This window comes from Solanum dulcamara, chromosome 8, assembly GCF_947179165.1.
Source record: "Solanum dulcamara chromosome 8, daSolDulc1.2, whole genome shotgun sequence".
In the NCBI taxonomy this organism is placed as follows: domain Eukaryota; kingdom Viridiplantae; phylum Streptophyta; class Magnoliopsida; order Solanales; family Solanaceae; genus Solanum; species Solanum dulcamara.
This window is the reverse complement of record NC_077244.1, coordinates 66138961-66164477: the sequence shown is the minus strand read 5'-3', so window position 1 is coordinate 66164477 and position 25517 is coordinate 66138961. Positions and strand designations below refer to the sequence as shown.

The 25517-nt window shown below is 31.3% G+C and overlaps 2 protein-coding genes, 1 non-coding gene and 1 pseudogene across 6 annotated transcripts; 2 read left to right on the top strand and 2 right to left on the bottom strand.

The window, feature by feature from the left end:
- Positions 1-2103: 2103 nt before the first annotated feature.
- LOC129900089 (uncharacterized) lies at positions 2104-4478 on the top strand (annotated as a pseudogene).
- On the top strand, positions 3246-3349 carry LOC129901940 (U6 spliceosomal RNA). The gene has a single exon (XR_008770016.1). It is a non-coding gene; the product is annotated as a U6 spliceosomal RNA (small nuclear RNA).
- A 2787-nt stretch (positions 4479-7265) lies between the features above and the next one.
- On the bottom strand, positions 7266-13628 carry LOC129898760 (protein WVD2-like 5). Of its 3 annotated transcripts, none has more exons than XM_055973423.1 (9): positions 13317-13628; positions 12333-12567; positions 11925-12197; positions 11727-11788; positions 11510-11581; positions 11298-11400; positions 11127-11198; positions 10915-11025; positions 7266-8139 (listed from the first exon to the last, which is right to left on the bottom strand). In XM_055973423.1, exons 2-9 carry the CDS (start codon positions 12531-12533, stop codon positions 7675-7677), a joined length of 1359 nt encoding a protein of 452 aa, XP_055829398.1. In that variant the 5' UTR covers positions 12534-12567; positions 13317-13628; the 3' UTR covers positions 7266-7674. The 3 variants fall into 3 exon arrangements, with proteins under 3 accessions (XP_055829398.1, XP_055829397.1, XP_055829396.1); XM_055973422.1 differs by having other exon boundaries at positions 11298-11397; positions 12279-12567; positions 13317-13625; XM_055973421.1 differs by having other exon boundaries at positions 12279-12567; positions 13317-13622.
- A 6391-nt stretch (positions 13629-20019) lies between these two features.
- Positions 20020-21991, bottom strand: LOC129900541 (auxin-responsive protein IAA29-like). Of its 2 annotated transcripts, none has more exons than XM_055975535.1 (4): positions 21726-21991; positions 20855-21114; positions 20635-20728; positions 20020-20236 (listed from the first exon to the last, which is right to left on the bottom strand). In XM_055975535.1, exons 1-4 carry the CDS (start codon positions 21947-21949, stop codon positions 20149-20151), a joined length of 666 nt encoding a protein of 221 aa, XP_055831510.1. In that variant the 5' UTR covers positions 21950-21991; the 3' UTR covers positions 20020-20148. The 2 variants fall into 2 exon arrangements, with proteins under 2 accessions (XP_055831510.1, XP_055831511.1); XM_055975536.1 differs by having other exon boundaries at positions 20635-20725.
- Positions 21992-25517: the final 3526 nt, after the last annotated feature.

Genomic DNA, 25517 nt, shown 5'->3' with positions numbered 1-25517 from the left:
CGACCCAAAATGAGTCATGAGTGACACCCACACTTAACCTCATGAAGGGGAGAACCAACGATACAAACTCCAATTTATAAAATATGACAATAACGCGAAAACTCAATTAATGAGAGTAAGAGATAATAAAACCACTAAAGTCTATTAGATACGTCTTTCCAAAACCTAAAAGTCATCACTTCAAGGACATCTAATTCTAAAATACGAGTCTGAAAATATCATACATCAGAATAAATAAATAACTTAATAAGTCCGAAAACTAAGGACATCATGCCATGTCTGAGAGAATACAATAAGAGCTAGAATGAATAGCTCACCCTGGAACCGGATGTGCTGGACACTGGCTAGGGATGTGATCGAGTCGAAGTCGATGGAATACTTGTTGTACTCCACAAAATAAAACACAGAAAAATACAAGTAGGGGTCAGTACGGGACAACATGTACTGATAGGTATCATCGGCCGACTCAAAATAGAAATTAATATGCATAAAGTAATAGCGGGAAATCAACCATAACACTTAACATGTGACAACCAACAAGATCAAGATCAAGCGACAACATAATGAACAATTATATAACCAATCAACAATATTAAGATCACACATGAGGACTCAGACCTCCACATCACGCTATTTTAAGAATTGAGTTATTGGAGATTGGGTAGCATTAAGTCATTTCAGTTTGTTTTCCTTTAATATTATCGTGATGAAATATGACACCCGATCCAAATATGCCATGCCGGAACGTAACACCCGATCCAAACATACCATGTCAGAATGAAACACCTGATCCAAATATACCGTGCCGGAATATGACAACCGATTCAAACATACCATGTCGGCTCGTGACACCCGTTCCAAATATAATTAATTTATCATTCTTTATTTTTACATTCCACTTCATTAACAATATTTCATCAAGCCTTCTTTATTCAAGGCACCATTTTTGATAGGCAAGTTCAAGATTATGGATTTCACGGTCTTGAAAATTCAGATCAATCACAACAACATACCAACCATGCAAACCACAACAATTAAATGCATAGTAAACTTCACACATTATTCAATGACTATCAATCGCTATTAATAGTCTATCTATGATATAGAATAAACTATAACCTACCTCAATTGAAGAACCAAAAGTCAAGCAAGCTACTTCACCAATGCCTTTTCATTCTTCAATGTCTCACGTTTTCAATCTATTAGTATACAATATTCGTAAGCAAACGAATCCGTAGACATCAATAATATATGTATTTTTAACCTAGACCCAACAACACACTCAAACCTATAATTAGTTTCCTCAATCTTAAGCCTATTTAAGGATAGTGATAATAAAGATTAATTCTCTACGCACTTATGAAATGAGGCAATGTTCATGGTTGAAACGAATACAATCGTGAGAATCATAGACGGTTAAGGGCTAGTTGTGTGACTTGTATAGTCTAGATGTACAATAAAGTTTGACGGTTTAAATATATTGCATCTACCGATTAATCAAGTGCATTCAATATGACTTCACTATGGAAAATTCAAGGGAAAATCTACTTATCCATATGCAATTAATCTATGCCTGTAAATCACACACTTATCCGTATGATTTTTTCTTATAGTCATTCCCCATTCATGTGGGGGATTGTTGAGTTTGAAAATGTGTGAATGAAAAATGAAGTTTGTTTTCCGAAGGATTGTGACTTTTATATAGATAAGTCACAATAGGCAATATAATTGTTCATACTACTTTTTGTTTATAAAAAAGAGGATTTTCTCTCATTTTTCAACTACAATTTTTCCAATTTTCTAGTCTTCTTCTTCATAAAAACTCAAGTGTGATTTACATTCGTTGAGTGAGTTCAAAGTTCAGCAGAATTTGAGGTACCACTATTTTGCTTGAGTAAATCATTCTATCCTACAGGATATATATATTACATAACCTCGGATGCTTGAGGGAAACAATTTTTTTACGAACATTGTGAATTCATTGTTTTATTATTATTATTTCTTTATTAGTATTTACTGTTGATATTTTATTGAATACAGATTCAAGCCAAATAACAGGGAGAAGAAGAAAGAGAAAAAAATGGGGATAAAAATGAGAAAGAAATGATACAAGGTATTTTCAACGCTCTCTCTCACTTGATGTTGCGTATATATAACCATTTGCTGAAGTGGTGTAATCTCAGTCCTCACGCTCTTCATTAATCAGCATTGTTGCCTTTCGTTTCATAATTATGTTATTTTCATGTGTTTCAGTTCACAGAATATATATTTTTTCATATTCATAATTCATACATAGAATGAAATGAATATTGTGAAATGTTGAACACTAGGCTAACCAGTATTTTAAAAGGTGGGGGTGTGAGGCTTGACATTTTACTTAGTATAGGGTGAGGCGTAAACCTCGAGACGTGGGGCGTAAGCTTTATGGATCTTTAAATTTTTAATTTATAAAATGGTATGATAATATAATAACACAAAATTATAAAAATACATCAATAGTTTGAAATAATTACAAACATGATTAGCGAAACTCAGAGAAAATAAAACTTCTAACATGATTATACAAGTATAAATAATCTAATATCTTAACTTTCTAATAATAAAAGAATCATTATTTCTAAAAAATTTTATCATATTATACATTTTACCCCCCTAAAAGAAAATAATCAATAAAACTTACTAGTATTATAATAACAATATCACTCCATCATGAATAAAAATAAAATTACTTTTAAATTGCTAAATAAAATATGATAATTTTGAGACATATGACAAAACCATGAAGACCAATGCTAAGTGAAAAAAAGTAAAATTTCACTATATATTTTTAAAAGAAATGTTACGTAATATATAATCACCTTCATAGTGTGACCAAATAGTAAAGATGTGATACTACAACTTGTTATTTGAGTTACTCTTAATCTTCTTATCTCTATAGATTAAAAATTATTAAATATCATTCATTTATTCAAGAATTATGAGGGTCAACAATGTTAACAAAAGATTTGAACACATAATTTGTGTAAGATCTATTAGACGAGCTTCGAGCGTTGGGCGTGCTTAAGGCATACTGTTGGGTGCTTAGGGCGTAAGTCTTACAGAACTAAGTCCCACACTTTAGTCTTGAGGCATTTTGCTAGAACCCCGCCCCAAGACGAGCTCCGAGGCAAGTCCCGATAGAATCTTTTAAAACACTAAGGCTAGCGGAAGAAACATTGGACATAACTTTGATCAATTGAGTAGGTGTCCCTTTGATGGCATTCGATAAAATTGGAACGATACAGAGAAGATTAGTATGGTCTCTACGCAAGGATGACACGCACAAATCCGAGAAATGATCCAAAAAAAAATTTAAAACAAAGTTTGAGTAGGTGATGAAAAATTGTATCATTTCTTAGATAGAGGTTTAGGTTCCGCATTGTGTCTTCTTTGTCCATGATATAATTAAGCAAACCTTTCTAGTTTGGCTAGTTTGTTACCCAAATATTCTTATTTTCGAAACCGTTCGTGGTGGCATGGTTGTAATTTAAATTCAGTGAAATTCTAATTTTAATTTAGTTGAGTTTCAACAACACTATTGAAACTAGATAAAAATCTAAAAAGAAAAGAGAAATTTCATAAATAGCTATAGTTTGAATCATAATTATGAATAGTAATTATAGGTCGGCTAATTACAATTCATAGCAATAGTTTTAGAGGGAAGAGAACCGAGCGAGATAGTATAGAGAGGCGTGCGAACTATATATCAGATACAACTTGTATCTCAATTGAAACTAAGATACACAAATACACATATACATGATCACCCATATCTCGCTCGCCTCTCTCCTCTCTCTCCCAATTTCGCACACAAAACATATTAGCTTTGAAACTGAAACAAAAGATACAAAGTTACACATTATATCACCCTAAACTAGTCCTTAATTTTTTCTAGTTGATATAATAAATTGTCCCCGTATTGTTTCAGTGGATAATCCATCTAAAGTTGGAAGCAAAGTATTGAGGAAAAGTAGTTTAAGAGAGGACTACTTTTGGAGCAATGGTACTAGTGCATGCAAGATGGGAGAGCAGCACATTAATGCAATGGAACAGGTCTACTTCTTTGGAATCAAACTAGGCAACAATGGTGTGGAAATAAAACACCCAACAAGTGTCCTTCAGTTCGAACACCCAAAATGTATTATTCCTTCGAAACAATTTCGTTTTTTAATTAGTAATATTGCTTTCAACTATACATTTTTAACAAGTCTATTCTACCGCGTCACAAATTACAGTTTAGATACTGAAACGTTGCTAGGGACCAACGAGCTTTTCCCTCAACCAATCCCTCTACCGGTAAGTTTATCAAATTAGCTAAAATATATAAAAAAAATTCTCATCATATTGCTTGTAGCTAGTTGTTGACTGTTCTGCATTTTATTTATTAGGAAATGGTAGACTTTCTTGTTAAGGTATGGGAGGAGGAACTTTATGATTAAGAAGACACACAACTCATCATTCTCAGCCACTGCAAGTTGCGTTCTGCAAGTTCTACATAAAAAGTTCAAGACAATATTGTATTTGTGTGTTGAGATGAAAAAGAATCTTTCGTTACAAAAAAAAACACTATGTTCTCAAGAAAGTAATTTGTATATGTTAGGCTGTCCAAACCTCAAATACAATGAGCCTATTTGCTAGTTTGTAGATACATTTAAGGGGACAGAATTGAATCTACTCATAAATATAAATTGTTTTTAGGTGCTTCTATACCTCATTTGTTCTTGCATCCAATCAGGTTTAATTTGTCGGTACATCTTAGTTCGTCTCAATTTATGTCTCAATTTATGTAGCATTATTTAACTTGATATCCTTTACCAGGTAGGTTGTATCTTAGTGTTCTGCTTGTGTTGGTTTGGTCACGTCGAGACTTGAATCATTGGTAAAGTTGCTTTGAGCAATTATTTTGTTCATTACAACCTTTTGGGTTGTTCTCTTCAACCTATGCATTTGTGTCTTTTTATTATAATAAATAATATCAGTGGATTTAATGTCAAAATTTCTGATTATAATTTCTGGCAATGTCCAACCTTTGCAATTGGATATTAAAAAATTTACCAAACAAAAAAGAATGCTTGATTGATTATAAATCTTTTAATACAAATTAGTAGTATCTTATAATGATAACTTATTAGTTTGCCTTGTACGAGACAGAGTGAAAGTTGGATCAGGGACAGAGGTGATTTACAATAAATTAGACGATCAACATAAACTTTATCAATTCATGAAAATACTTAATAATACATTGAACTTAAATAAGATAATGAGAATTCGTATAAGTGATTTCAACTTATATAAGAATTGGATTTTGTGTAGAATATGTTGAGTTGAGTTTTAAAAAAATTAATTTTGTAAATATTTTTTTACAGCTATCACGTCATTAAATAGGTATCGAAAATTATATTTCCGATGAAAAAGGATTCAATATGTCCCTCATCCCATTTATAGCTAGGTCGGTCTTGTTCACATCATTTTTCTGGTGTTTAAAGTCTTTTTTTTTTGCAGTTAAAGTTATTTTATTTTGAAAATAAGATATAAATCGAGTGATTTTTATTTATATAAAATAAGATAAATAACTTTATTATTTAATTTATCCTGATAAATTGCTGTCGTTATTGACTATTTATCATAAATTGTCATCTTCCTTTATATGGACAACACAATTGATGCCATCTTGAAAAGAAAATCATTTTCACGTTGACTAAAATTTTTGAGAAATATTTTGTAAAAAAACATTTTCCATGAAACACTACGGAGGCGGAAAGGGAAGGGAAGTGGGGGGTTGGAGGAATTGGGTGAGTAGAGAGGAGACAATAAACTTAGAATATCACTTATCCAACTTGTTTTTCCTAGTTTCATTAGGAAAATCATTTTCCTTATAAGAAATTTGTTTTTGCGGAGAAAATATTTTTCCAAACATATTAATCAATCAAATATAGAAAAATTTAAAAATATTTTCCTCAATACCAAACATACCCTTAAATCTTACTTATTTTTATGAAAAAAACATTTTCTAATATTTTTTCCCTCCTACCAAACACACTCATTGTCATCTTATATTCTTATCACAGAACGTTGATAAGGGTACAACACCAATTTAGATTATGACACTTCCTGCAGGATATTAAAATATCTCCCACAAGAACCAACTTGCTATTAACTACTCAATATGGCCCAATCATTTTAAATCTGTCAATCAATCCCATTAATCGATAATTTATTTTGATTTAAAGGGACAGCCTACCAATTCTTTACGAAGAGAGCCATAATTGTGGTTCCTATTGAAAGGAATAATTGTCTTTTTAGCAAGTGTGATGTCCGATTCAACTTGTAACCACCTAAATAGTATATCAGAACTTGCTACATCTCACTAAGTGTGGTGTCCGATTCAACTTGTAATCACCTAAATAGTATACCAGAACTTGCTACGTCTCACTAGCATAATCAAGTAGGCAGCAAATTACTCAATCAATCAAATGCTTTACTCAAATAGAAAGAAATCACCTAGTTATTTATTTTGTATTACATTATCCAAAGTTTTCACTTATAGCATTGTTCTTTAGGTCACACGCTTGGGTGCTTATTGAAAGGAAAAACTCTATGGTTCCACTAGCCCTCGACGATATAGAATGATAAAACGATTAAAAGCATACCCTCATTACTATTCATGGCAGTGGTGGTTGGCTCTGATATCATAGTTTCAACCTAAGGAGAATCACACCCCAAAAACACTATTGAGGTGGGAGAGCTCAATACTATATAAACCCCACATCAACACATTGTAGTATTGATGGGACTTGCAATGGACCATAACACAACTTCATACTAGAAAACTGCTTCAATAAAGTACACAATCTTCTTTTTTCTATAACCGAGAAATCATGGAAGGCCAGTGGCGCACGATTCAGAACTAAGGGGTCGTTTGGTGGAAGAATTAAACATAAATAGTCCTAGGATAAAATTTTGGTGTCTTGTTTGGTTGGCAAGTTTAAGATAACTTATCCCACCATTTATACCATAGTGATGGGATAAGTTATCTCATATACATAGTGGGATAAGTTATCCCACCTTATCCCAGGATAACTAATCCTAGGATAACTCGTTCCCAACCAATCGACCCCTAAGAGAATAATGACTGCCCCTCAATGAAGTACATGATGCACCAGATGACTACATCACTGACTGCAAGGGAGGAAAAAAATTCATAATACCTAAACAAAGGTAGAGCATCATGTAATGTATATGTAATTTATAATAAACAAGCAACGACCATTTGGTTCAACAGGACAGTTTCAGCAGCCAGTACATGCCCAAACAGTCTCCCAAGTTGTCTGCGACTGCAAAGTACTCGACTAGTAGAAAAGACAAAAATTCTTAAGGATTTCTGGCTACTCAACATTTAGATAACAGAGGCGAGTAGCCTGTATATTTCTGATGATCACACTCAGCAATCTTGAAAGAAGACAGACCACTAGAAATTCAACCTTGCTGTTGCTGACTATAGACAAAATGGCAGTGCTTGCCTAGTACAATATCAAGTGCATTCATTTCTCAACTTATTCATACCTTTGCAATACTTTAGGCAAAGAGCGAATGAAGATTGCTCCATGAGTATATATTCGAATTCAGTGGTTGCTTCTAATGCTCGATTGTAACATGTTCCTGATTAGTCTCTATTTGAGCTTCAACACCAGCCTCGGTCTGGCGCGGTTCAACAGCTGATACAACCTCACGCTCTTGACCATCTGCATCAAATTCAGTAGCTTGAGTGTTTGGTTGAGAAGAAACTTCACTGGTTTCCTTGGGTAAAGCATTCGGCAGAGATGCAGCCTCAATTGATTCCTTGGATAAGCTAGACTTGCGAATGGAAGGTTTTCTTGTTTCATTGGATAAGTTGATTTTCTCAGATGGCAGCTTTGGAAGTGACTTCCTTTGAGGCTTCTTAACATTGAGAGGAGAATGCCCTTTGACAGGGTTATTTTGGGATGCATTTTCATCCAAGCTTAACCTACTTGGGCGCATGATACTCTCATTGCTTCTTTCTTTGGTGGGAGAGCTCTTTCTCCTCCCAAGTTTGGGGGATTTAGCTCTTGTTGGTGGAATCTAACATCATAAGATAGTGACGGAAGGTGTTAATTAAACACCGGGATAACTAGTAGATTTCAAAATAAACAGGAAGAATAAATTACTTTAGGAGGGGCTTCAGCTGTACATATACAATAGTAGTAAGTAAGAAATCAAATATTAGAAAATTTGTTAAGATAAAACTCGAAAGAGCATGAATGTCTATGTTGTCGTAAGCCATGAACAACCAGCAAAGGTAAGGCAGCAAATTCAGGTTAAGATAGATATATTTTACATATGTATAGGGTAGCCTGATGCACTAAGCTCCCACTATGCGGGTGTTCCGGGAAACGCCGGACCACAAGGGTCTATTCTACGCAGCCTTACCCTGCATTTCTGCAAAAGGTTGTTTCCACAGCTCAAACCCGTGACCTCCTAGTCACATGACAACAACTTTACCAGTTACGCCAAGGCTCCCATTCTTTTTAAATATGTATATATACAAAATATACATGCACACGATAAATAGGGGCAGGTGTAGACATATATACCTGAAGTTCCCTTCAGAACAGATAACTGTTGCCTAACACTTTGGAGAGAAAATCTTCGACACCAAACAATAGCATTTCCGCATATTATCTAGTTTCTCAACTCCATTTCTTTGCCAACTGAATAGTGAAGGCCTGAAGGGAGCTCCTAAATCTTCTCATACCACCTACTTATAAAAACAATAGCATTGACCGTAGCTTGCCTACTTGACCGTTTAACATTTCCTGATCTTAATTAGAGTAGATGGCAGGAACTACAATTTATGGTTGTTATGGTGATTAAGGACGTCACATAGTGTTTATGGCACAAAAGAGAGTGCTTTTAAGAAAAAATAAGTAATGATCCATAGCTAAGAGAAGTTTTACCTAGCCTAAGATTTACTGAATTAGGAATATATCTAGCCTGCGATGAACAGTCAAGAACCACATGTGTACTCTTCACATTTCTATCATTCTTAACCACTGGACAAACATTTGCCTCTCACTGAATTTGCTTACAATAAGAGTCACTAGTCCAGTATTCAGATGGCATCTTATGAGGCTCTGTCAAGAGAGAGAAGGCTCTTTGGTCCAGATTTGGTCCATGACTCCTTGGACAAGGTTCAGTTCATTAGGAAAAGACTAAAAACAGACCAAAGCGGGTAAAAGTCATACGCTGACAAAAGAAATAGATAGTTTGATTTCATGCTTGGTACAACGAGTGATTTTGAAGGTATCATCCATGAAGGGTATCACGATGTCTGAAAAGAAAGGAGACATATGCCTGAGATTCATGGATCCTAAGCATCATTGAGTGTGTAGGTGCAATAGTGTACATTTTGACACTACTGCTAGAATTTGCAACTTTACACCCAGTCTTTCATACATTGATTTTAAGTGGCTATATGATCCCTTGCACATCATATTAGCTGGCCTTTGGCCCAACTAAATCAGCAAAGTCACACTTAATATGTGTATCTCCCTCTTACCAAACCAGACCTTAAGAGCCTTCGACCTGTCTGCAAACTAGCACTTAAAATAATGGTTCCATCTGTGTCAGCAAAAGGCAGCCCTTTTAGTGCTAAAGATCTATCAGGTCCAACTGTCCAACAGTTTCACTAACAAATAAGAGCCATAACAATTTTACAATGTTGAGATGGCACACTAACAAGAGAAAAATAATCCCAAACAAACTTTTCTACGATTTAACTTGCATATACGTCCCTTTTGAAGAGAACAGATAATAAAGTTGACCTTGTCTGATACTTTACCAGGAAAAAAGAAAAAGGTTGACCTGACTTCCAGTATCATGAATTTCTACACCAGAATCATATCCTTTTCTATTGTTACTTAAGCACCAGAATCATACCTTACACACCTATTTTATCAATTCTGGTACTGTATCTTCAGAATTTATACTTTGTGAATTTTTCCTCAGATCAGCCACATCAATTATGCATCAAAAAGTAGAGACAAATTTATTATGCACTTCTTTTCCCCGATCATGCCAAGCACTTACGATATCACAAGAAATGGGGATGAAATTCCACTAGCTTTACCCAATAAAGTCAATCTTCATATAAATGTATCAAGGGCAATGCTCCATTTGTGGTCTAAAATTCAAGAAAACGAACACCCAACTCTATCAAGCTATATACAATTTAAGAAATTGAACACCCAACTCTACCAAGCTATATCCAATTTAACCATTGATAGCTACGGCTTCTTTTAGGAGCTCAGTACTACAATTTCACATAAATATATCAAGGGAGATGCACCACTTGTGGTCTAAAGTCAAGACACTGAACCTCCAATTCTACCAAGCTATATCCAGTTTAACAATTGATAGATAAGGGTTTCTTTTCAGAGCTCACTAGACTGCAATTCCTTTCTTCATAGTTCATCACATTCAGTTTAAATGTCAAGTTGAAAGCATATTTAACGATCAGATAAAGGATGAACTTGAACCTAACTCATTACTGTATTTTACTAGAGTTTCAAAAAAAAAATCGAGTGCTCCACATTACCTGACACCAAATATTAAAATTTTTAATATATGTATCAATAACACGTATTCAGGATAAGGCAAATGAAATTTATCAAAAAGTTTACTACAAAAATCCAATATATCAACTATTTGGTGCTTAAAGGAACAGTAACAAAATCATTTTGAGCCAAAAAACCACAAAACATTCAACATACTATGTCTAAGAACATCAAAAGGCATTTTATACTATACAAGATAGTATTTCTCGGCATCGTAACATTCAACACAGCAAAAAGTTACCTTCTTCAACTCCATCTTTGGAGGTGCAGGTTCCTGATAAAAGCTTGGCATGGGTGTTGCTTTAAATTTTAAGCTCTTCCTTAACATTTTGATCTCAGCTTCCTGAGTTTCCTGTTAGAGAAATGAAGGAAAATAAACCGGAATGCTACAAGATAACCCTACAACAAGAAATGTTCTACACCAAAAGATCCAGAAGCAGAAGAGTACAATACCTTAGTCTTGGCTTGCATATTACTCTTCTCAACTTCCTTTGCATGGGTTTTTTCTTCAAGCTTGGAGTAAAACTGTCAAATGCCACAAGACAAATGTTCTTAGGTTGACATCACGGTGCAAGACAATCAAGCATATATTATAAGCTTCAGTGTGGCAAGCAGAGGGATTACCTCTTTCCTTTTCTCGGCTCTTTCATCGCACTTGAAACTGATATTGTAGGTTGGAAGAGTACCTACTTTGCGAGGTTTGGCATCTGATGCAGCAGTAGGACTGCTATGAAGTGATCAAGGATAAACTGAAAGATGTTTATTATGCTAATAAAAATAAGACCTCCAAATTTAAGAGGTGAAGGAAAAAAGAATGATTAACGCATTTAGGATACGAAGATGATTCTGCGCTTCCATCAGCTTTATTAGGAGGCACTTTCTTCAAAGGCATCAGTTTTGCTTTATCCCTGCAGTAACGAAATTATAGTTCACAAGCCGCCGGGGAAAAGTTATCATTGATTGTGTGGCACGTTTTGAAAGCATTGTCAGTACAATTATCAAAGGACTCCTCCAAGCAACAGGTAAGAAACTACAAGAGAAAGCCGAACATACTTAAGGCCTTCAGCCTGTGCACCACTCGGAGAAGCTGATGCTACTTCAGCATGACCAGGTTGCTGCTAGAAGACAACAGAAAAGGAATATGATATTGATGACAATTAACAGAAGCATATGAAGCTGCAATATTGAAATTCAGATTGCTGTTACTCTGGACTGCAGCCTGCAGGTCATAAATTACACCTAAGACATTACCTTAGCACGATCAACATTTAGATGAGCCAATGCAGGTTTTGAATAGTACTCAGCAGTTTTCTTGTCACTGAATGATTTACCCTTTGCATCAAGGGATGATGGCTGTTTAGGACGCGGTTTGGAGGCAAGGGTACCCTTTGATGCCTCTTTTCCATCTTTACTTTTGTTGGCTGCGCCATTTTTGGGGCTTGAATTCTTAGTATTCCTTGCCCTTGGTGGGGACTTTTGCTCTTTACTGTTCGTTGCATCATCAGATTCTTTTGCTTCATGCTCCTGTAAGTAAATGAGCAATTACCTAACTGTGGTGTTCAAAATGTCCTTAGTAAGTAAAAAACCCGAAAAAACTTCCCTCACCTCGGAACTCACACCAGCATTGCTTTCTACAGTTATCGTAGTTTCATTACTGACCTCTTGGACAGAAGATCCAACTGTTTCACTATCAGTCAATACAACAGTGCTCTGGAAACTCCTCTCTAGTTCTTCATTACTGGAACTTGCATGAGGCATCCCATTGGGTATGCCAGCAACAGCTTCTGGAAGTTGGTGAACTCCATTTCCAAAGCCCAACCCATTTCCAGAAACAGCTATGTTATTGACAACATCCATCATGCTCTATAATGTTTCAAAATTTGGAACCACAATTCTACATGTCAAAACCACAAACAGAAAATGCCTCATGAGTCATGATAAAAAAGGGTGTTTTAAAAGTATAATCAAACCCCCAATAGTAGGCTCTAAAGGAATACAGTCTCGTATTCGAGAAAACAACCAATCCAGCAGAAAACAGATTGTATATAAAGGATTACGAAAGCAATGCTACAACCACATAAAACTCAACTTTCAAAAATTCAAACTTTAGAACACTACAAATTCTCATCTAATACTTCAATCACTTTGTTCTACCAACAAACCAATCACACACAACTCAAACACTTGGGCTTTGCTTTATATATGCTTTACCGGCTCTCTCGGTGAACAAGTCAGTACCATTTCTACTGAGCTCAGAAACAAGGTAAAAGCACCATAAAAATCAAACCTATACATCAATTACAAGTCAATTCCAATTATAATGTGGATCTTGGGTATCTATTCCAATTATCATCTATGTGAAGTCTCAGCCAATGACCACAAACAAAGAACTCAAAACCCCAAATCCAAATACAGTACCAGAAGACGACAAAATCAATAGACCGACACTTTACTCTACTTAGATCTCCAAACCCAGAAAAAAGATCCAATCTTTTTCTAAATCCAAGATTCACCATAGCAAATCCAAAACCCCCAAAATAGCAGAACCCCATTTTCACAGAGCTAATACACATAATGTACCAACATTTATAAACACAAACCACAACAAATGCAGTTGCTAGCTGCTAAATGCAATATACTTACCTAAACAACCATAAAAAGATCACAAACCCATGTAATCCACAATGGATCTGAGAGAATCTAGACAAAGAAAGTGACACAGAAAGGCAAACACTTGCAAAACAAACAAGATTCTTGAAATCTTTGAAACAATTTATGAAAATGCTCTTAAGATGGTGTTTTCTTGAACTTGGAAGTGAAAAGTTGAGAACTTTGAAGATGGGATTTCTCTATTTCTCAAAATTCTCAACTCAAACTTAGAGGGGTGGTTGGTTTTGCTCATGTGTGTGTCTGTGTTGGGGATGGTTTTTTTCAATTTATTTTAGTAGTTCTATGTGACAGAACTATTCAAATCTAGTCCAGGTCACTGTCTGGTAAGAGAGAAATCACCTTAAATTTAAGGATAGGGAGGAATAGACATGTACCAGCCCCATGATCATGCTTACCTGGTCATATCAGTGGCTCACAATTGAAGATTATTCCTCCTCCTTTTTTTTTATGTTGGATTTAATTAATTAATCTTACCTTTTTCGTGGAATTCATATTCATTTTATTATCCAAAAAGACAGCTTTGGTAGAGACCAAAGTCACAATTTTAAGGACAGCAGTAAACTGAAGTCACACAAATTTGAAAAATTGAAGAAATAATTATTATTTTTTATTTAAAATTATTTTTTGAAGTTTTTTTTTTAATTTGAGTTTCAAGTTTGAAAAGTTGCTTTTTGACTGACTTTTCAAGTGATTTTTTTCTAACTTTCTTTTAAGTTAAATGTAGATCCAGAATAACTTGATTTTTAAGTATTTTTCATTCAAATGTACTGCCTTTTCTTTCTTTTTTTTCAAATATCATATTTTTTTATATTCAAAGATCTATTAGATAAATCGGATTACACGTGATTTTCTACCATCACAATTTTCATGCCAATTTAATCAATCAAAAATAATCCGTCATAATCTTCATTAAGAGATGAGTTTGGACTCTTCTATGTAGTAATATTTATTTTGTTAACTCTTAGAATATGATTGTACATGTAATATGAAATTATGATTGCAAATCAATATTTGAACATGAGATATGATAGTTGTAGGAGACATTTTTGAATTTCTATTTACCGCAACAACTTATCATGTCTGACTAGAGAGAAATCAGAAAATACTAATAGTAACAAAGGTTTTTTCCACCATAAATCAGTGAGAAATTTGTGCTATAAAATATGATTTTCTATTCATTTTTCATCGAAGTAGTTCACTAAGAAAATAAATATTAGAAAACAGATTCTCGCTGAAATAGTGAGAAATATCCAATTTTTTCATACGAAAACATTACTATTTTTTCCATTCTCACCGATTCAATCAAAATATTTGTGAAAACAGACACAAAATACACCGATTCTACGAATGTTCATCAAGGAGCAAATAATATCGTAGATAGGAGGAAGAGCTTTTCATGTTAAAAAAACCTAGGTTTATAATTTTATATGTATACCCTTCTTAGAAGTGCTAATTCTTAAATTGTTGATAGGTTAATACTCTTGTTTTTTTATCAGACTTGTGTTTTGGTTATTTCTGTGAGAACTAGTTCCAAAAGTCCCATAGACTAGCATGTACATAACTTACCCTTTTTGATTGAATAATGACTTATTTATTTGGCTAAAAAAAAATTATATCCTAAAATTACTTTTGTTTCAATAATCTTTCCCTATTTTATTCATAAATTAACATAACAAGCTAAATATACAGTTGATTTTGAATGTATTATTAGTTCAGAAATATTTATTTATATAGCGCTATTCGAAAGCTATAGGGGATATTTATAAATTAAAAAAAAGGCTTCCTAAATAATTATTTGCCCATAGAAAACAGTAATATTTCAATTTAATCACAAAATTAAAATTTAAATGAACGAGATCAAAGGAAAACAACAGCATCATAATTTTGCACGAGAAATCAATTTTAAAATAATATTTCTAAAAAAAGGGAAGATGCAAACATCAAAGTCAACAATTATTTGACAAAATTAATTTAATATCCTTCACTCAAATCCCATAAATCTAGACAAATCGGAATAAAAGATATGCTTAATGGTCATTATCAAATTGGAAAAGTATGTGTTTTTGTTTTATTTTTCTCGAAATGGGCATTTTTAGTGGAGGAGTTTTCATATATAATGATAGTTTCATCCCTAAATGGAGAAGGTCTATTAAAGGTTCACAACTGAGTTTCAACGTATTAATTATTTTTTTTAAAAAAATTGAACTATGAGAGAAGACGATAAAAATAAATGTGTATTTTTTTTATTGTTATTAATATTGATTTATTTTTGTAGAAGGGAGAGGGGAGATGAAATATTTTACCCCTCTACTTCTTCTTTTTTTTTCAAAATCTCAATATATTAAAAATAGAATTTATAACACTCCTTAGCTTGAATATATGGTTAGGTTAAACTAATTTTATTTAGTATAAATATTAGGTGTAAATAACTTCTCATTGCAAATATGTGATATTTGAAAAAAATAATAATCAAAACTTGAATAAAAGAAATCTTGCATACCAATTTTTGCTGATTTGGCATTACACGTGTCAAGAGAAAATAGATTCTTTCTTACACATGTGACCTCATTATAGTATAGTTGCTTAAATTGGACGAAAACTTTTAAATTTTTGTAGTGGCCACAAAAATCAGGACGGAGTTGTCAATTATAAATTCTATAGAACTCGGTAGAAATTATGTATCTATGCTAGAATAATCACTTAAACTATGAGCCCGTTTGGATGGGCTTTAAGTTGGTCAAAATTAACTTAAAGCTCCTTTTTAGCTTTTGAACGTGTTTGCCTAATGTTAACTTTAAGTCATAAAGTTCTTAAAGTCAGTCAAAAATGAAAAGTTAAGATTTCTAACTTCTTTTTTTTAAAGTGCTTAAAGCCATTTTGTTTGACCATGAAAATTACTTTTATATCTCTTATATTTTAACTAAATTCCAAAACTACCCTTTTTATTCTTTTAATCCAAAAATTCAAACACTTATTTTCAACATAAGTACTTTTATCCAAACACTCAACTGTTTATTTATAAAAATAACTTTTAGCATTTCAAAGTTCTAAAAGCACTTCATACATAAAAGTTGTTTTTTTTAAGCCCATCCAAACGGACTCTATATAAATAATTTATCGAAAATTAATAAAAATTTTAAAATAATTTTAAATTCATAAATTTAAGATCTTAACACTACCTCTGACCATAATTTAGAATGAGAAACGTTCTTGGAGTCAATAACACAAAGAACATAAACAAAGAAACTAAGTTTATTGAAGTGGCCATAATCTTTCATAGACATGATTTTATTATTAGACAAGCTCAATTATAGAGGAATTTTCCTAGTAGTGGCCACTTGGTAAAGCCATTTTAACACAGATGGCAACTGTGAATATGATGTTTTATTAGGTTAATCACATTTAATCAATTAGCTATAGAAAGAAAACCTAAGCCTTTTCCATTCAACAAATTAAAACAAGAGACCATTTTTGTCATTTTCCCATATTTTTGTGTAATAAACCTATTACGAGGGATAAGAAATAATTAATTTTGGAATTAAATTTAGGTCGAGTTTATCTCATATTTGATTGGAATAAAATTGCGAGATAATTTATCTCAGAATTAATTATCCCTATATTGTAATACTATTTTTATCTTATATTAAGAAGAGAATAACAATTCTAAAATAATTAATCTCATGATAATTAATTTCGGAATAACTTTCTCTCAATCAAACGAGCTCTTAGTACAATCTATAGATGGCCAGTTTTGCACCTTATTTGTTAATTTTACATCCTGCTATTGATGTAACAAAGTTATAAAACCGTCTTATTTCATTTAAGTTTTCTTATCAAATGCATTTGAACATATAATTCTTTTTTGCCGCTCAGCTTCTGAAATATCTTACTGTATAAAAAATGGAAAATATGAAAAATGAAAAACTACAAAAGAATTTTTTTTTGCCCTTTAAATTCATATGTGCCTTCCATTTTTTCTTTTAACGGAAAAAGGTCAAAAATGCCCTTAAGCTATGTAAAATAGACAAAAATGTCCTTCATTTATAATTTGGTCCAAAAATATCCTTGTCGTCAATATTTTAGTCCAAAAATATCCTTATTGTTACTTAATGGGTCAAAAATACCATTTTTTAAATAAATATATTATTTATTTAATGTTTGAACACATTTTAATTTCTAATAATATTTTTTATGAGCAAATATATCTCCTACTTTAATTTGGAAAAAAAATAAAATTGTTTCTTATTTTATTATAATTATTTTTTATTATTATCTAAATAAAAATTAATGATGAGTTTACTATGAATTATGATCTTATATATATGGCATATATTATCTATTAAAAGGGTACATAAAGTCATTTTATTTTAATTGATAAAATGATATTGAGAAGAAAAAAAATATTTCCTATATTTTTATTAGTTAAAGTAATTTTAAAAGAAAGAAAATAAAAATAAGGTTCCTTAATAATAATATTCTTATTAGGAATAAGATGTGTTTAAAAAGAAAAATAATAATATATTTATTCAAGAAAGGGCACTTTTGACCAATTTAGTAACAGTAGAGGTATTTTTGAATCAAACTATTAACAACAAAGACATTTTTGAACAAAAACTATAAACGAAAGAGATTTTTATTTTCACATAATTTAAAGACATTTTTAACCCTTTTTTGTTCTTTTTATATAGTAATAAAAGAATAAAATTAACATGTAAGGTGAGACTAATTAATTGCCCGTTTGCAGGTTATATTGTATTTTTTTTCCACAAAGTTTAGAGAGAGAATATTTGTATAAAATATTGAACTCACTAAACAAGTATGTGTTCCAAGTCTTTTTTTTTCCAGCTCAACTTAAATTATATCCTTACTATAAAAAAAAATAACACAAATGGAAATATACACTATTTTATTTTAAATTAATTGTTTTAAAGTTCAAAATAATTTTTTATTTTTATTTATCCTTGACAATAATTATTCTTGAAGACTAAAAGACTTTAGTTATAAGGTGATGGACACATAAATATTTAATTAAGAAAAAATGTATTTAAAGACATAAATAAAAATAAAATAATTAAAATATCTTTTTGGGATTAATATTTTTTTAAAATGTATGTAATCAAATACGATAACTACTTTGAAAGTGAGAAAGTAACTTATTTGTGAAGCTGCAAACATTCTTCAACACTCCACGTGCGGCATGTTCCCAGAATGGACTATGAAGATAATTTTGGGTCAATCGATAATTAAATTAATTAATGTACCAAACCTATGTCCTTCGTTTCGAGTGCAAAATTCAAGATTACAAACAGCGGACACTGCATGACATATCTTAAATATATCCCTTCAGTTCTATTTTTAACGATGATCAACGGATGGTACTATTAGAAATAAAAGTTTTTCTCATCATAAATTAGTGAGATTAGTTCATTGAAAAAATACATGATAGAAATCATATTTTCAATAAAATTATTGGTAAACATTTTTTTTTCGTACGAAAATATTAATATTATTAATTTTTTTTTATCAATTCACTCAAATATCCATGAAAACAGCCAATAGAGATTTTTCAGTGAGAGAATAATAATTTTATAGTGTGGGTGGGGGATAATGGTGGCTAGGATTTGTGTGAGGGAGAATATAAGAAAAAAAGAGAAAATCTCCAAAATTCCTAATATGGTTTGTAATTAAATTGTATCTATATAATTAGTTATGATAAATATAAATTATATCTGTAAAAGACCCTTTTATATGATGAGCGACAGTGTGGCAAAACAAGTATGCACCTAGTATAGTTTTGCATTACTATGTATGGTAATATTGGGCTGGGTTGCCAAGGAACTCGGCCAAACTGGCCCAGCAAAAGAAGGCCCTGTGACCCAGAATGAGTTACCAGGCCAGGTCAGGTCCATGCCAACCCAAACCTGGTCAATTCAGGGGCAGATTCAGCTTGCCGTGGTGCGAGTTCACGGAAATTCAATAACTTTAATATTTACTAAAAATTTGATTGTGAACTTGGTTATTATCATGTATTGATTTGAAATCATTTTAGAAATTCATAAAATTTAAATTGTGAATTCGCCTCTGCTGACCATAAAGAAAGAAAAAAGAACATGCATTTACTATCTAAGCATTAATGAATGTGAAGATTATTTTTCCAAGAAAGTACTCCCTCCGTCCCATATAAATTGTCCACCTTATTTATAAATATTTGTTCCAAATTACTCTTCAATTTACCGTATCAATATAAAACTAGGTTTTTTCTTCTCATTTTATTCTTACAAATAATTTTTTTTTGAAAGTATAAACAATTCCAAAAAAGTTTCTTATACGGTAAATTAGTAAAACTATCCTTCTTATATATGATTTCTTATTGCGTATAAAAAACGCGAACACCTAATATGGGATAGAGGACAGAGGGAGTACATAATCGAGATGTAAAAACTTATTTCATATCCATATATACTGTAAGCTAATTAAATACATACTGAAAATTAAGTGCTTTCATATATACTAATGGTATCAAACGCTCATTGAAATGCATACATAAAATTTACTACTACTATAAATTAAGTACTTAATTTTTGAAAATGCCGTCTCACTCTCAAATAGATTCTAATTTGAGTAAAAAGAAAAAAGAAGAAGCAAGCTATTTAAAAGTCTGATAATCCAATAGCGCTAAGATAATAAGGTAAATAATAAATTACAATGTCAAACTCATATAACGAATATTGTTTTTTTCTTCTTTTCATTTTATATCTTTTATAATTACCGTCAACATGCTCTACTAATTAAACTATATAATACTCTAGGAAATATGGGATGATTTTCTTGTACTTCTTCCACTCTTCCAATTCCTTAAAATCTGTATTCTTTGAGCAGTCTCCATGAATGTTCTGCAAAATTAAATTATATATACTCTGAGTAAATACAGGAAGACCATTTCTAATTAATTTATTTGTTCTAAAATCAAATATAAATAATGGTGTAGAAACATATGCAAGATTCATGATTTGAAGTATACAATAATAATTAGGTTTACAGTCAAATATTCATCTAGAGATATTAGTAAATTTCTTAATACATATCTAAGGTCTGAGCAAAAGTTACAAAGTTTAATTAATTACGTGAATTCATAAATGATACTCTAGATCCACCCATTTTACTACATATATATGCTCATAGCGAACGTAATCTTTGATACGGATAAAAGAGAAGGTTTTATATATGATGAATATAATTTTATATAATCGACTCCATCTAGTTTACGATTGAAATGTATAAAGGTACATACTCCCATGGTACATCTCCAGCAAGCATCCAATCTCCTTCTTTGTCTTGGTACAATAGTGTAAAGAACCCATCATTTCCATCACAACTCTCATCTGCTGCATATAAAGAACCACACTTATTAATTCAATTCTTAATTCCTTATTGTAAATTTGTAAAATAAAAATAAAAAGGACATGCTATTTTTCATATTATATAATATGAGTCATGAATTAATTACTTACATTTAGGAAACATTTGAAGCAAGGTGTTGGTAAGTATTTGATAGGAATTATATAACCTTAGATCAATTTTTCTTCCAATGGCTACTCCTTCCATTTTAACCTTTACATACATTGAGTTTCTAATCCCAATATTATGCCTATGATTAATATTAGTATTATTTTTGTTCCATCCAACTTCATCATTAATCCCGTGAATTAGTTTTTTTCTCCATGATTTAATTGGTGGCCACCCCAGTACTCCATTTTCTTCCTTCAATTCCCTGCATCACAAATTCATATTTAATTAGTAATATATAATCAATATATTATCATAAGATCAGCGCTAAAAATAATGAACAAGACTCTTTTTGTATACTAGTAACATACAATTTTTTAACATTAATTATCTACGTATACTAATTAATGACACGAAGAATTTTAATACTGTGCTACGAAATTAAAATAAATGAATAATAGTATTGTAGACAAGAAATCACTGCATCGGGTGCTTAAAAACTATATTGGCTTAACTATATCAATGAGGAGCAGTGGCGGATCGGAGACACGATATTTTACTATTTACTAAGGGAGTGTAAAATATGAAAAAGTAAATGCATAAAGAAACAAAAGGTGATTCAACATATAATATATATATATATATATAGATTCTCACAAATTCTCTCGGCTCTACCTGGCTCTGCCGTTGTTGAGGAGGTGTAAATATTACTATACACATAATAATGAAAATTACACCTAGAAATTATGGACATCTACCGATCTACGTATAAATATTATTTTTACAAAAAATACACATATTATAGTAGATTATTTAAATTATTTTCTTGGTTACTGATCTCACTTTTTGTACATTTTGTAACATATATAAACTTACTGGTAACAAGCTTCAAAAGTTCTCCTCTTTTGATGACCATCATCTTCTTCTTCATTTGGTTGGTCATTCCATATAAGCAAAGGCAATGTTTTATGTTCAACTTTGTTGCTATCATAATCAGATATTTCTGAGAAGTTGTCATCAAATTTATCGACATTTAGGTGAGAAGATTTGATAGGAACAAAATGGGAATTAGGAAGTGCAAGACCAAGCTCAAGTTCCATCTCATTAATTTTTTTACAAGAGATTATAAAATAAGATGAAATAGAATTGGTTTAATGTTGATGTTGAAGAATAACTTATTTTATACTCTCTATATATGTAGATTAATATTAATGTGGTAGAAAAAGGAAAGAGAGGAGAAGGACATGTGTCGGGTGAGAAAAAGAAAAAAGAGTGAAAGCATTCAAGTTGGGTCGGCAAAAAGAGTAACAAACATATCGACACCTCACAAAAGCATGTTTTTGGACCATCTCTCCCGCACGCACCATATTTTATTTAAACATTTAAATTAAATAATTTAGCGATAATAATAATAATATAACTATTTCTATATTATATTTAAAAATAATAATAAATATGAATATTTATAAACAACACCTTATATAAATAATGGTAAGAGCTTTAGTGATTCTGAAGCAATGATATTAACTCAATTGTTGCTAAAAGAAAATTCTATTGTCATTAAATGTCTTTTTGTTCTACTGACTTTAAATTCAATTTTGGATTTTTATTAGTTATTAGATAATTAAGTTGATATGTCAATTTCTTTAATTATACGCATCAACCTCAATAATATTTTTTTTTTACTTATTGATAAATATTAATATTAGTTAGTTAAACTCTTTTGAATTAACAATTAATAAAGTGTTTATTGATTTTCCTTATGTTTTCAACTTCATATATATAAAATAGAGCTTAATTAATTCCCTTGTGATCCGTCCGACAATACAACTGATGGTAAAATCTCTTGTCTTTTACTTTTGTTACACCCTAAAGAAAATTACAAAGACAATTTATGATAAATACATTTTTTTTGTTAAATTAAACTAGGTCTTAGACCTAACTCACAAATCATACTTCAAAAATTAGTTCAAAGAAAAAAGAATTGTCGATGTGGGATTCGATCCGTTCATCACCTTCCTCTTCACACCCAAATGCAAATATTTTTAATATGAGGTTTCATGGTGTGGTTTGGTGCTTGCACATTATGGAACCCCCTATTTTCCACTGTAACTATTCGAGATCCTGGAGACTCACATCGGATTTGGCTTTACTATATGATAGTATCATATCAAATGAACTTTGAATCTAATTCACACCCCAAAAATTAGTTTAAAAAAAATAAAATTGCCAAGTTATATAATTAAAAAGTCCAAAAATCTCATCCTTCACCGATATAGTATTTCTCTTCAAACATTTTTGTTTTTGCTTTAAAAAAATAGGAGGGTAGAGTAGAAAGAAGTTTCTTAAATGAACTCAATTTCATTTTCACTGTCCCACATTTCCTTCTTTTATGAATACTTGTTGGACCTATTGAGCCAGCATGCAGTCCTTTGTTTACCAAGAAAAAGTAAAAGATACTACTACTATATTTTCCCATTAACAATCAATTGTAAATTGAACATTATAATAAAGTGGAACAAGAATATATCTTCTAACTTTAATTTTCAAGTTGTTGCAAAATGACATATCATTACTAAGTAAAGGATTGATTGCTAATTCAAGATTTAATGCGTGTGAATGAAACTTAAACGTGTTTTATCAAATAAAGTATTAAAGCAAAAAAAATAATTGTCTGGCATGACAAATGTTTGGACAAATTTAGGTGATGACTTGTTTATGTCCCCATTAAAATCTGGGTAAATTAACCTTTAATTAGTTTTGAACTAGAAAAGGCGGGGTTATTTTTCATTAGGAATTAATTACCTCTAATTAGCTTTAAACTTAAGCTTTATGTACAATAGACATAAAAATATTATTTAAAGATCAATAATATGTAATTTTCTTGATTTATTTTAATCGGTAATCTGAAAATAATAATAAATTTATCTTTTATAACATGTTAAGTTATATGGTTTTGTACAAAAATAATAAAAATATAATATATAATTATTTTTTTACACGATCATCACTTAAATCGTTGTTACCTTAATTAGGGAAAAATCAAGACGAGATAACCATGATGATATAATGTTGTCACGTTTGAATACGATCTTTCTATTTACACTCGTTAGAAGTTACAATTATTACGAGTGGAACTTTTTTCTAGACTATGAATTTACATTAAATGTAGCTCGGAATCTAATTCATTAATCTAGTTATTGTTATAATATTAATTTGAGATTGTTATAATTAAGAATCACTGTATATAAATTTAAATTCTGAATTTGCCTTTAATTATTACTATCAATTGTCTAATTAGCTTAGATCAGATTTCGACATGTGCTGCATGTCTGAGATGAAAGTTCAAGTAAAGTCATGATGCAACCACTCTCATAAACGAAATTCTATTTTTGTTCTCGTTTGATTAATCAATTCTTCAAAAAATCTATTAGATTATGAACTGAATGATCTGATCAATGAATATTCGATTTTTTCTTCAATGTACAATAGAGTCACACTAATTCTTCTATATCTTTTTATTATTATTATTATTATAGAAAAACTAGGAATTCGGGTCATCATATTTGATATTTCTAAACTGGATTAAGGGTTGATTCCTTATGTCGGATATTTGTTGAACATATTTCCATATGTAATAGGATATAGGTTGGGGTTAGTGGGTGCTCTAGCTAGACAAAGCAACCAACAAAGATAGATCAAAGGTTTGGTGAGTGTTTTGGGGTCAGTTGTTTTTCAAGATTTTTACACAATTTTTGTTCACGTGTTGGCACTCTGAATATATATATTAGGCGCAATGATCTGAAAGATTCTTGTACTTGACTTCGTTTGTCAGTTGAACCCTTCTATTTATCAATTTGCCAACTAAATCCTTAAACCTATTAGAACACAATATTTCAAGAGTTTAACTTATAGCCACCGACGGTGTAGACAATTTCTTTACGCAATCAAGTAACTTAATGGGCAAATACCTTTTACTAATGAATTATCAGCTGTTTTTCGGCTTATCTCTTTCTTTTCTTATTTTTAATTTCTTAAACACTCTGTCCCTAATCCTCTCTCTCTTGCAAATTGGCATCTATTTTAACAAATGAACTTGTTTGAAATAAGAATTGATCGTTCATATTGTTGTAAAATTCCCTTAGATTTCTGGATGCAATTTTATTGACTATCGAAAAAAAATATTCTTATGATCATTTAAATAATAACATTATAGTCTAATTGTATGATGCAAACTTGATAAAAAATTGCCTTAGACGTTTGGAAGCAATTTTAATGACTATCTAGAAATCTTATTAAACTTTCGACAATTCATATTGTTGGCCTCATTATAAATAAATATTGCTGATAATTTTTTTGTGGTGGAGTAATTATTTTAAAGAATTCTTTTACTCTTAAAATCAACAATTATAGATTAACCACTGATAATTTTTAGAAAAAAGTTGATATATGTCATATTAGAATAGAACTGGTGATTTCTTCAATGGTGTGTTAGAATTGTTTCAATCAGAAAATTTTTATTATGTATGAGGTATAAATATGACGTGGCAGACAAAATTTGTATGAGGCTCCTCTCAAATTTTGCCAAGTGGATTATTGGGTCCCATTTTAGAAAATGACTCAAAGTTCACCCCCGCTCTCTCTTCCTTTTAACTTTTTTTTTTCTTT

Bases quoted from the DNA above. Each gene is read 5' to 3' on its own strand.
- LOC129898760 (XM_055973421.1), bottom strand. From the start codon at position 12,533: ATGATGGATGTTGTCAATAACATAGCTGTTTCTGGAAATGGGTTGGGC. The intron at 12,198-12,278 runs GTGAGGGAAGTT...ATTTACTTACAG, and splicing joins ATGCTGGTGTGAGTTCCGAG to GAGCATGAAGCAAAAGAATC. The intron at 11,401-11,509 runs GTATCCTAAATG...ATCACTTCATAG, and splicing joins GGAAGCGCAGAATCATCTTC to CAGTCCTACTGCTGCATCAG.
- LOC129900541 (XM_055975535.1), bottom strand. From the start codon at position 21,949: ATGGAACTTGAGCTTGGTCTTGCACTTCCTAATTCCCATTTTGTTCCT. The intron at 20,729-20,854 runs GTAAGTAATTAA...CTTTATATGCAG, and splicing joins GCTTCAAATGTTTCCTAAAT to CAGATGAGAGTTGTGATGGA. The intron at 20,237-20,634 runs GTATGTACCTTT...TTAATTTTGCAG, and splicing joins GCTGGAGATGTACCATGGGA to AACATTCATGGAGACTGCTC.